The sequence below is a fragment of the Eptesicus fuscus genome, chromosome 18 (genome assembly GCF_027574615.1).
Source record: "Eptesicus fuscus isolate TK198812 chromosome 18, DD_ASM_mEF_20220401, whole genome shotgun sequence".
Classification (NCBI taxonomy): Eukaryota; Metazoa; Chordata; class Mammalia; order Chiroptera; family Vespertilionidae; genus Eptesicus; species Eptesicus fuscus.
The window spans coordinates 26,531,896-26,544,491 of NC_072490.1; the positions used below are offsets into that span (position 1 = coordinate 26,531,896).

Below are 12,596 nucleotides of genomic sequence, written 5' to 3' on the forward strand. Positions count from 1 at the left end.
TTGAGTGTTTTATTTTATTTCCTTTTGGTAGTTCAATTGTATGAACTCCTAAAATAGACAGCATAATTGTTATCCTTGTAGAATACTTATCTTGACTTTTTTTTTCCAGCTAATTTCATTGAGCAAAGTTAGAAAATTGGCATATTCAGGGTAATATGAGTCTCTTTAGTTCTGTAAGCAGTCTTAGATAGTTTGTGTAGTTAAATGATCCTTACTTTTTCTTCAAGTGGTAGATTGCTCTGATTATCCTATCTAATAAAAGAGTAATATGCAAGTTGACCATCACTCCAACACACAAGATGGCTGCTCCCATGTGGTCAAAGATGGCTGCCCCCATGTGGACACAAGATGGCCACCACAAGATGGCCAGCAGGGGAGGGCCATTGGAGGAACCAGGTCTGCAAGGGAGGGCAGTTGTGGGCGATCAGGCCAGCAGGGGAGGGCAATTGGGAGGGACCAGGCCTGCAAGGGAGGGCAGTTGGGGGCAATCAAACCTGCAGGAGAGGGCAGTTAGGGGTGACTAGGCCGACAGAGGAGGGAAGTTGGGGGCGACCAGGCTTGCAGGGAAGGGCAGTTGGAAGGGATCCAGGCCTGAAGGGGAGAGCAGTTGCGAGGGACCAGGTCTGCAGGGGAGGGCAGTTAGGGGAAAACAGGCTGGCAGGGGAGTAGGTAGGCATCAATCAGGCTGTCAGGGAAGTGGTTTAGGGGGTGATCAGGCTGGTAGGCAGAAGTGGTTAGGGGCAATCAGGAAGGCAGGCAGGCGAGCAGTTGGGAGCCAGCAGTCCTGGGTTGTGAGGGATAGTCGGACATCCCTCGAGGGGTCCCATATTGGAGAGGGTGCAGGCTGGGCTGAGGGACACACACCCCCGTGCACGAATTGCGTGCACCGGGCCTCTAGTCCTATATAATAAAAGGGCAATATGCAAATTGACCCTAATAGCGGAACGACTGGGAACGACCGGTCGCTATGATGCACACTGACCACCAGGAGGCAGATGCTCAACACAGGAGCTGCCTCCTGGTGGTCAGTGAGCTTCCACAGGGGTAGTGCTACTCAGCCAGAAGCTGGCTCATGGCTGGCCAGCGCAGCGGCGGTGGTGGGAGCCTCTCCACAGCAGCGATAAGGATGTCCAACTAATGGCTTAGGTCCGATCCCCCTGGGAGTGGGCCTAAGCCAGCAGGTGGGCATCCCCTAAGGCAGTGATGGTGAACCTATGACACGCGTGTCAGCACTGACATGCGTAGCCATTTCTGATGACACGTGGCTGCATGCCAAGGATGAAACATTTGCGACTAGAGCCTTGGAGTTAGTTTTTTCCTCAAAGTGACACACTACCCGAGTTATGCTCAGTTTTTTGGTGAAGTTTGACACACCAAGCCCAAAAGGTTGCCCATCACTGCCCTGAGGGGTCCCGGGCTGAGGCATCCCCCCTTCGAGTGCATGAATTTTTATGCACCAGGCCTCTAGTCATAATATAACTTATTTTTAATACAATTGTAGTATGCTGATGCATTAATTCTAAAGAACAAACTTACTGTAATATTTTTTGCTTTGTGAGCTTGTCAGTAATTATGATCATCTGGAAAATTTTTTTTTAATGTTCTTAGAAAGTAGTGACTAAGACTTTAAGACAATGCTCTTTTCTTCTTTTTTTATAGTAATTTGGAGCAGAACTATTTCTGTTCACTCATCACAATTCCTTGCCTTCATCATTCAAACCTTGAAACCTTTTTTTTTTTGTATTTATAACAGCTTTATTAAGATATAATTTATACAACATAAAATTCATCCTTTCAAAATGTATAATTTAGTGGTTTTTAGAGTTGTGAACCATCTCCACTAACTGTTTTCAGAACACCTTCATAAACACCAAAAAAAAACCCCAAAACCTCTAAAAATATTAGCAATTACTTCCCTTTTCTTCCCAGCATCTGGAAGTTACTAATCTACGTTCTGTCTCTGGATTTCCTTATTCAGGACATCTCATGTAAATGGAATCATAAGATATGTGGTCTTTTTGTGACTATCTTTTTTCACTTAGCATGTTTTCAAGGTTTACCCCAGTTGTAATATGTGTCAGTACTTCATTTGTTTTTATTTTCAAATAATATTCTGTTGTATAAATATGCCACATTTTTTATCCATTCATCAGTTAATGGGCATTTGTATGTTGCCACTTATTCAGTATGAATAGTGCTGCTATAAACGTTAAGGTACAAGTTTGTGGGTGATTCTATATTTCCAGTTCTCTTGGTATATACCTAGGAGTGGAATTGATGTTACATGGCATTTTATGGTAACGTGATGTTTAACTTTTTGAGGAAGAGCCAAGTGACTACAGCATTTTACTGTCCTATCATCAATGTATGAAGATTCCAATTTCTCCACATCCTTGCCAACACTTGTGATTGTCTATCTTTTTTTATTTTAGCTATCCTAATGGCTATGAAGTAGTATCTCATTGTTTATTTCCCTTATGACTAAGCATCTTTTCATGTACTTATTGGCCATTTGTGTGTTTGTCATGAAATGTCTATTCAGATCATCTACCCATTTTTTAATTGGATTGTTTACCTTTTTAATGTTGTAAGAGTTCTCTATACTGAATACAAATCCCTTATCAGATGCATGATTTGCAAATATTTTCTCCTATTCTGTGGGCTATCTTTTTACTTTCTTGATAGTATCTTTTGAAGCACAGAGTTTATTTTGATGATTTTTCAATTTATCTATTCTTTTTTCATTTTCACTTTTGTTATACCTAAGAAACCATTACCTAATCTAAGGTCTCAAAGATTGACTCCTATGTTTTCTTCTAAGAGTTTTATAGCTTTGATTTTGGGTTAATTTTTCTATATAGTGTGAAGTAGGGATCTGGCTTCATTCTTTTACATATGGATATCCAGGTGTTCCAGCACCATTTATTGAAAAGAGTATTCTTTCCCCATTGAAATGTTTTGACATCATTGTCAAAAACCAATTGACCATAGCCCTGGCTGAGTGGAGCATTGTCCCATACACTGAAAGGTTGCAGGTTCGATTCCTGTTCATAGCACATAACTAGGTTGCGGGTTCAATCCCTGGTTGGGGTGTGTACAGGAGGCAACCATTTGATGTTTCTCTCTCTCTCATATCAATGTTTCTTTTTCTCTCTTTCCCTTCCTCTCTTTTTAAAATTAGCATATCCTTAGGTGAGGATTAAAAAAATCATTTGACCATAAATAAAAATGTAAAGGTTTATTCCTGAACTCTCAATTCTCTTCTGTCGAACTATATATCTATCCTTATGCCAGTACCATCCTGCCATGATTACTGGAGCTTTGTACTAAGTTTGAAACTGGGAAGTTTGAGGTTCCAACTTTATTCATTTTCAAGATTATTTTGGCTGTTCTGGATTTCTTGCATTTCCATATGAATTCTAGAGTCAGCTGGTCAACTTTACAAAAAAGGCATCTAGGATTTTGATAGGGATTGCATTAAATCTGTAGATCAATTAGGGGATTATTGCCAACTTAACAGTATTAAGTCTTCTGATCCATGTACAAGGGATGCCTTTCATTTGTTTAGATCTTTAAAATTTCTTTCAACAGTGTTTTGTTGTTTTCAGAGCTAAAAAGCACTTTTATTTGCATAAAATAGCAAAGTTTCCTTTTTGGCCTAAGCAAGCTATTTCTGATAGGAAGGAGCAGTGCAGATTCACTGTGGAAAACTTGAGTGAAGTTCAAAATACAGGTTTTAAATTTTTTCTGGATGGAAATTACAAGTAAAATTTACCTATGGATCACTTATATTTGCATAGATTAATTGTAGCAATTGGGGCTCTGAATATAAGAGTAGTATTTTAGTATCTGAACAGGATTTTAACTTCAGTACATTGAGCTATGTGGTGATCAGTCCATGAAATTCAATGGCAGAGCGCACTACCCTCATAGGTAGTCTACCATCATAGATAGTCTGTATAATGGCTAGATAGAGTAAATTTTAAGAAGAGTTCAGGGAGTGAAACTGATTTTTCAGGTGGAGTTTAACTAAAATCAGAGTATCCCAATAATATAGCCAGAGGAATTATCAATTTGTCTTTTTGTTTTAAATATGAATGTATGAGTCATAACTACTGGAAACATAATGATACTAATTACAATTAGTTCAGTGACTATTGGAGTTTTGATCCACTTTCCCTATTACTCAATCAGCAGAATAATAGCAATAGGAATGGGTAACATTTATCAATTGTAAACAATAATCGACAAGCACTTTATATGAATTATTTCTTATAATATTCTCCTTGTGAGTTAGGGGTGTGTGTGTGTGTGTGTGTGTGTGTGTGTGTATTATCAACATCTTCATGGGTGAAAGTGAAGCTTAGAGAGGTTAATCAAATTATCAGAGGACTAGAGGCCCGGTGCACGAAATTCGTGCATGGGGTGTGTGTGTGTCCCTCAGCCTAGCCTGCACCCTCTTCAATGTGGGAAATCCCTCTCAAAATCTAGGACTGCTGGCTCCCAACAGCTCTCCTGCCTGCCTGCCTGCCTGATTGCCCCTAACCCCTTTTGCCTGCCAGCATGATCATCCCCTAACCACTCCCCTGCCAACCTAATTGACGCCTAACTGCTCCCCTGCTGGCCCAGTTGCCCCCAACTGCCCTCCCCTGCAGGCCTGGTCTCCCCCAATTGCCCTACCCTGCTGGCCCGGTTGCCCCCAACTGCCCTCCCCTGCTTGCCTGGTCGCCCCTAACTGCCTTCCCCTGCAGGCCTGCTCCTCCCCAGCTGCCCTCCCCTGCAGGCCTGTTCACCCCCAACTTTCCTCCCCTGCAGGCCTGTTTGCCCCCAACTTCCCTCCCCTGTAGGCCCGGTCGCCCCCAACTGCCCTCCCCTGCCGGCCCGGTGGCCCCCAACTGCCCTCCCCTGCAGGCCCGGTCCCCCCCCCAACTGCCCTCCTCTGCTGGCCTGGTTCTCCCTAACTGCCCTCCCCTGCTGGCCTGATAACCCACAACTACCCTCCCCTGCCAGCCATCTTGTGGCAGCCATCTTTGACTACATGGGGGTGGTCATCTTGTGTGAGGGTGTGAGGGTCAATTTGCATATAACCTCTTTATTATATAGGATTTTGTTTTTTTTCTTAGACTAATGTTTTGCCTATTTTATTATTTTATTTCCAGGGAACAAATTCTTCAGTTTTAAATAAGGGTTTCTAATTCAGTTTTACTTTTATCATTATGCATTTCTCTTTCTTCTAAAGGATTACTGATATCCAAATGGTTTTTTTTTTACTTTAGATGTTTGTTACTTTAAATGAAGGAAGTGAATTGAGAAGTGAAAATTGCTTGTGTGTGGTGTATGCTTCCAACTTCTATAAAATTGCAACACTTAAAAGTAATAGGTAGTTGCTTAAATAGAAATTATTAAGATTCCAGAATATGACTGTGACTGACCAGTTGCAGGTCATAGCTTTTCCTTTATTTATATCATGGTTTTGTTAAAAGGATATTTTGAAAGAATTAGTAGTGTGCAGTGTTTTGTTTTGTTTTTAATAAAGTTTTTCCATTTAAATATTTTGGCCTCATCAGGTGGTACTTTGATAACTTTATGTATGCTAACAAAACAAGATTACTTGTATAAATCATATTTTTCTACTTAAGGATCTCACAAGTTCACAGTAAAATGAGTGGTGGGTGAGTTTTAATATCAATAACATTTTAGAACTAGAGGCCCAGTGCATGAAATTCGTGCACTGGGAGGGGGGGTGTCCCTCAGCCCATCCTGCACCCTCTCAATCTGGGACCCCTCGAGTGATGTCCGACTGTCCATTTAGGCTCGATCCCACCGGTGGGATCATCGGACATCCCTCTCACAATCCAGGACTGCTGGCTCCCAACCACTTGCCTGCCTGCCTGCCTGATTGCCTCTAACCGCTTCTGCCTGCCAGCCTGATCACCCCCTAACAACTCCCCTCCCAGCCTGATCGATGCCTAACTGCTCCCCTGCTGGCCCGATTGCCCCTAACTGTCCTCCCTGCCGGCCTGGTCACCCCTAATTGCCCTCCCCTGCTCTCCCCTGCTGGCCTGGTAACCCCTAACTGCCTTCCTTTGCCAGCCTGGTCGCCCCTAACTGCCCTCCCCTGCTTGCCCGGTCACCCCCAACTGCTCTCCCTTGCTGGCCTGGTTCCCCCCAACTGCCCTCCCCTGCTGTCCTGATCGCCCACAACTGTCCTCCCCTGCCTGCCATCTTGTGGCCACATGGGGGCATCCATCTTTGACCACATGGGGGCGGCCATCTTGTGTGTTGGAGTGACGGTCAATTTGCATATTACTCTTTTATTAGATGGGATGTTAAAAAATGTGAGAATATAAAACTACATTATATTTAGTCACAATCAACTGACACATTTCTGTTTATTTATTAAAATGTTCCTTTTGTGTTGATGTCATATATATTTTCTTGCAGAATGTTTAAGACTAAATTTAAGTACTTGTTTTCCTTTGTAGGTATAAGCGTGTCTTTTCTGTTGGAACCCATGCGATTACTACATATAATCCCAATACTTTAGAAGTAACAAATCAGGTAATCATGTTAGACGCTGTTAGGTGTTTGAACACCATTTGAATTTTAAAAGTTAGGGTATGATCCATAACTCCTTGGCCTGAAACAGATTAAAACTTGAGGATAGAAATGCCAAATATGAAAGAGATTGATATGCTTATGTAATGCTCAATGCTCAGGACCAAAAATAAATTAATAAAAGGGAGGCAGGAAGAGAATGTGCTTATTTCTAGGCTCTAAATGGTGTAACTTTTTGATATGTTACTATCTATAGATTTTAGCCATCTTGCTTATGTAAAATTGATAAATTAGTTCTTTATATTTTTTAAAGCTTTATTGTTAGTGTAATACAGGCATACATAAGTCACAAGTGCAGTCACAAGGGTAGTAGTGGTTGGAAAATACTTGTCATGGAACCAGGGTTACTGATTATAAAGTGAATACTAACCTGAACATGGATAAATAAACATTTATATATATTCTAGCTAATGTTAATTCTAAATTAGGAATGTTTTACAGATTCCTCTTTTTGTTGGTTTTAACAGATTTGTAGGTAATAAAATTTTATTCTCCAGTTTGTTTTACTTCTATGTATTTATTTTAGTTGGTTTGAATTAATGCCATTAATCATTAAAATGTGGATACAGATAGGATGTTTTATTGTTGTCTCTGATGATTGAAAGCTTTTAAAGATTTTTGTTACAGAATTACTCTAAGATATAAATTCTTCTAGACCTCAGTATTATTTTGTAAAATTTTTCTTATTTGATGATTGTCAAATTAAAGTAGGGAAAACAATTATTGTATTATTACACTATATTATAGCACCAGGCCAAGTAATTCCTTTCTTTTGTTAGTGGCCTTATGGAGACATTTGCAGCATCAGTCCTGTTGGAAGAGGACAGGGAACAGAGTTCAACCTCACATTTCGTAAAGGCAGTGGAAAAAAGTCAGAAACTTTAAAATTTTCTACAGAGCACAGAACAGAACTTCTTACAGAAGCATTGGTAAGAACAGTTCCATGTTAATAAACTAGATTTCTCCTCTTTATAAAATGAAAGTTATATTAAAGTAAGATATTAAATGTTCTGAGCTTCTGGTCTCACTATGCTTTTATGTTCTCTTATTGACCTTTAACACAACACTGAAATTTCCACTTTTCTCTATCTGAAAGAGGGGGAAATCCTATATAAGTGATTGTTTTAGTCTTTTAAGTGTATATGCAGAACAAAGCAGTTATATGTTTAATTACTGTTTCTTGTTTTTTCATTAAAGTTCCATACACTTCCTGTTAAATATCCTTTTTTAAATATCAAGATTACCAAGTTGGGATTTTACTTGTTCTAGATTCTTCCCAACCAATCTGTTATCAACTGTGGTTATATTTTCTCTTTCAGAGATTTAGGACTGATTTTTCAGAAGGAAAAATTACAGGAAGGGTAAGTATTTAACATTTATTAATATACTAGAAGCCCGGTGCAGGAAGATTCGTACTAGAATGGGCCTTCCTTTCCCTGGCTGCTGGCACCACCTTTCCACTCCGCTCTGCCCCAGAGCCGCCTCTTTCTGCTCCGGCCCCACCTTCCCACACTTCCCAGAGGCCCTGAGAGACCGGGGATGGTGCAGAACACCTGCATCATCGCCATGGGGATGATGCAAGCGTCCCACCCACCCCCAGTCGCTCAGTGCCTGTGTATGCAAATTAACCACCATCTTTGTTGGGTTAATTTGCATACTCACTCTGATTGGCTGTGGGCGTAGCAGAGATACAGTCAATTTACATGTTTGTCTATTAGGTGAGATAGTATTTGTTCAAACGTTGCTCTTTATTGTAAAAATCATTCCATGATCTGTATGTTCTTTTTCTGGAAAAGCTAAAGGGAAAAAAGAAAACACAGATTTACTGTCTCCTGATAGTACATGTTAGAAAGATGAATGTGGTTTAACTGGAAGCTCAAATATCAGGAATTAGACTGTTAAAGCTGGTAGTTGGGAAAAAATCTTTAGGCAGAGAATTATGGGGCAAACAATGCTGTCACCATTCAACTAGTCTTGATTTAGTATTCTAAAGAGCAACAGTGAGCATCACACTGCTGATAGTACCTGTTGGAACATGCAGTAGTTCTTTTTTGGTGTAACAGTTTCCAGTTTCAGAGCATGAAAATTGTACGATTTGGGTATATGAAAAGTGTCTTACTATATATTCTTGCACTGGATCTGGCTGATAATGTAGTTTTCCATGGTGCACCAACAGCTTTGAGGAAGTCATGCTTATTAGCTAGAATCTTCTTACTTTTTCCCAGGTCTTCTTTAGTCATGTTACAACAGCATTAAAACTAAATCCGAAACTTCTGGGGTAGGGAAATGGATGTTTATGCTCTTTTTACTCCCTTGAAATACTGAATTTTTTTTTTTTCCATGAGAAGATATGCTTTTATAACTGAGGTTAAGAGGGGGCAGTGTTCAGAACTACAGTTTCTGGCAAAAGACAGGAACTGAATTCTGATATGCTGGCAGTGCCATTCCCCTGTCGTTTTAAAGCCCTCATCATCTACTGTTTTTAACATCCCAGAAGCCTCTCTGCTCAAGCAATTGGCTGGTTGCCCTAGAACCATTAAGATAGTTTAATGGCAATGGCAAGCTGCTTGTTTCTTGTTCCTGATGAGATAACAGATTTCTATAAATTATAATTTGATATTCTTTAATTATTTTATGTTAGCAGGTGATCTTTCTATATATCTCATCTGTTTAGCATACTTACAGATTTGATTTTTTTTTTTTATAAGCTTCCCTTTATATCAAGTCAACTTCAGCAACTTGATACTTTTTAAGACGTTGGGGTGGAAACAATATCTCTAGAAGATTGCCTGAAGGGGACAGTCCACTTGATTTTACATCTGGAATAAGTGGTACCTCCTCTTTCTCGCAAATGCTGGGCTGGCCAAACTACACTCTTGCATAAGATGAATTTGGTCCTCAAACCTTCAAAATTGCCCCTAGATATACCCTAAATCAGGGTTTTCTAAATTTCTCTTTTGACCATCACAGTCCTGAGGGATAATAGTGTTCCCAGTATCTCATATGACAGTTAATTATCTGCTGGGAGGAATGGAGAATATCCTGCAGAGTGGGTTTGGGCATGTAAATAAGCATAGATTGGAAAAGCACCACCTTTTTAGTGCCTTTCCTTCCACCCCACTCCTGGAGAGGTATGGCATACTCTCACCTTACATTAAGAATCAAGTCTCTAAATACATTCTTGGGTTAATGCAGGCCCTTTTGTCTTCGTGCAGAATTCCTCTTATGGAACTACTAGAGGCCTGGTGCATGGGATTCGTGCACTGGTGATGGGGGTGTGTGGCATGCGGGGTTCGGCCCGCTGTGGGAGCACCGCTCATCCCGGGCAGCTGAGCATCTATGGACCCACCTTCTGAGAAACTGCTCCCTGGTCCGGCATCATCTGTGGAGTCTGAGCACTCACCTCTCTAGAGGACCTGGTCAGGGCCGGGCCCAGGGACAATAGCACTGAGCGGTGGCAGAGTAGGCCTCAGTCCCTCGACTGCCACGAACCCGCCTCCCAGCCTCTGGGGTCAGCTCTGCGAGCCCAGTGGTGGCCTGCAGGCATCTGGAGGAGGCGGCAGAGAGCGAGGAGGAGGAACCTGGGGCGAGGAGGCGACTATCGCAGCTCGGGTTCCTGCCTGCTCATCCCGGTCAGCTGAGTGGTGCTCCCCCTGTGGGAGCGCACTGACCACCATGGGGCAGCTCCTGCGTTGAGCATCTGCCCCCTGGTGGTCAGTGCACATCATAGCAACTGGTCAACCGATCGTTCTGGTCGTTCTATTCAGTTGCTGGGCTTTATTATATAGGAAAATGTGTATGATACCATCAACCAATAATGCTGAGGGGACTTGATGTGATATGATCCTATGAACCTCATTATGGGGTTTAGTGATGGGATGTTAGTGGAGGTGATTATTATGTAATGCCTTACTCTCCTTTTTGAACACCGACAAGATAATTTCTCTTATTTCAGTATTAGAAATAGTTGTACTTTTGAGCAACCAATTTATTTTTGCCTTGAGTCATGTAATTGACCATATTGATGGATAGGAAACTTTGGACTTTTTGGGTGGGCAAGGGGATACTCATTTCACATCTAACATTTTGTTATCCTTATATTCTCTGCCTGATTTTGCCTGTATTTTAAATAATTTTTTTCTGTATCATAAATTTTGATTAGCAGCCTCAACTAAACATTTTCTCTCTTTTTAATAACTTAAACTGGGTAGTAAGTGGATGTTGACCATTTTGATAATTTCTAATACTAGGTACTTCAACTTACGAAAGAATGTTATAGTCTAAATGGAATTATACTTGCAAATGAGATCAAACGTCTAAAGATAACTTCCCATTGGTATGATTAGGAAAACTTAAGGTCAGACTGATGCTCCAGCTTTTTCTGTGCATGTAGAAAGAAAGTCTATATTAATAGACTGAACTAGCTCAGGTTGTTTAAATTGAATACAGTCTCTTCCCTGAAATGTGACTTAGCTCTTTTCCATAGCTAACTTACTTAAAAGAATCCATCAACAAAAGTTGAAATTTTTCCTCAATAAAATATTTTACAATAACATTTCTATTTAAAATTTCCTTTTTATAGATTTGCATAAGAGTGACTTAAAACTGTTTTACAAAATATTATAACCCAAAACTTTGTTAATTTAATAAGGACATGTTTTCTTACATTAGAGTGAACATTCTTTTTAAAATATATATTTTTTTATGGATTTCAGAGAGGAAGGGAGAGGGAAAGAGAGATAGAAACATCAATGATGAGAGAGAATCATTGATTGGCTGTCTCCTGCACATCCCTACTAGGGATTAAGCCCGCAATCTAGGCATGTGCTCTTGACCAGAATTGAACCTGGGACCCTTCAGTTTGCAGGCCGATGGTCTATCCACTGAGCCAAACCGGCTAGGGATAGAGTGAACATTCTTAATGAAGTAAACACAAACTTCCAAATAGCTAAAATTAATGTTGATAACAATTTATATAGTAGCTCTAAATATTTAGAGTATTGTTTAGATTTCTGGTTGTTTCAGCAGTGACTGGTACATTAAATGTAACCTAATTTTATGGTAAGTGTATACATGAGCCTAAAATTGATATTATTTTTCTCTAGAGATATAACTGTTATAAGCATCATTGGAGTGATACAAGAAAACCTGTCATTTTGGAAGTAACTCCTGGAGGCATTGACCAGATCAATCCTACAACTAACAGAGTCCTCTGTTCCTATGACTACAGAAATATTGAGGGCTTTGTGGATCTCTCTGACTATCAAGGAGGGTTCTGTATAATTTATGGAGGATTTAGTAGATTGGTAAGTTGTCTTTTAAAAAGTCATTTAAAAAGAGATATGAGCATTTGAAGGAAAATGGGGGTTTTCTACTTTATTTTGAAATTTCATTTGAGTCCTTTGGGATTAAATATGGTATTAAGAGTTCAGACTTCTATACCAAAGAGCATGAATCTCAATTAATTTTCAGCTATTGGTTTTTTGTTGTGTTTTTTTTTTTGTTTGTTTTGTTTTGTTAATCCTCACCCGAGGATATTTTTGTCATTGATTTTTAGAGAGAGTGAAAGGGAGAGGGAGAGACAGAAACATAGATGTGAGAGAGACACATCGATTAGTTGCTTCCTACACGTACCCTAATCGGGGCTGGGAAACCTGCAATCACGCTACATGCTCTTGACTGGAATTGAACCCGGGATCCTTCAGTCCGAGGGCCGACGCTCTATCCACTGAGCCAAACCAGCTAGGGCTGTTGTTTTTTGATGTTAAAGTTGAGGTGAGATAATTTATGTAAGATGTTTATTAGCAATTATGAATTATATATGAATTGTGGGAGACAGCAGAAGCCATTTAAGATGCTGAGATCCTGTTTATCAGTATTAGAAGCTGAGCTATAGATGATGACCATCTTTTTTAAAAACAAGAAACATCCTGCCTTCCTCATTGAAACCCCACATCTCAAAGATGAGCATAGAGAGT

General features: G+C 40.3%; 1 protein-coding gene across 1 annotated transcript in view; it reads left to right on the top strand.

The window, feature by feature from the left end:
* DNAJC13 (DnaJ heat shock protein family (Hsp40) member C13) overlaps positions 1–12,596 on the top strand; it is a 111,234-nt gene that overhangs the window by 15,671 nt on the left and 82,967 nt on the right. Inside the window, exons 3-6 of the mRNA XM_008153130.3 lie at positions 6,486–6,561; positions 7,398–7,547; positions 7,938–7,979; positions 11,724–11,924. Coding sequence (XP_008151352.2) covers positions 6,486–6,561; positions 7,398–7,547; positions 7,938–7,979; positions 11,724–11,924 — 469 coding nt within the window. The remainder of the gene's footprint in view (positions 1–6,485; positions 6,562–7,397; positions 7,548–7,937; positions 7,980–11,723; positions 11,925–12,596) is intronic.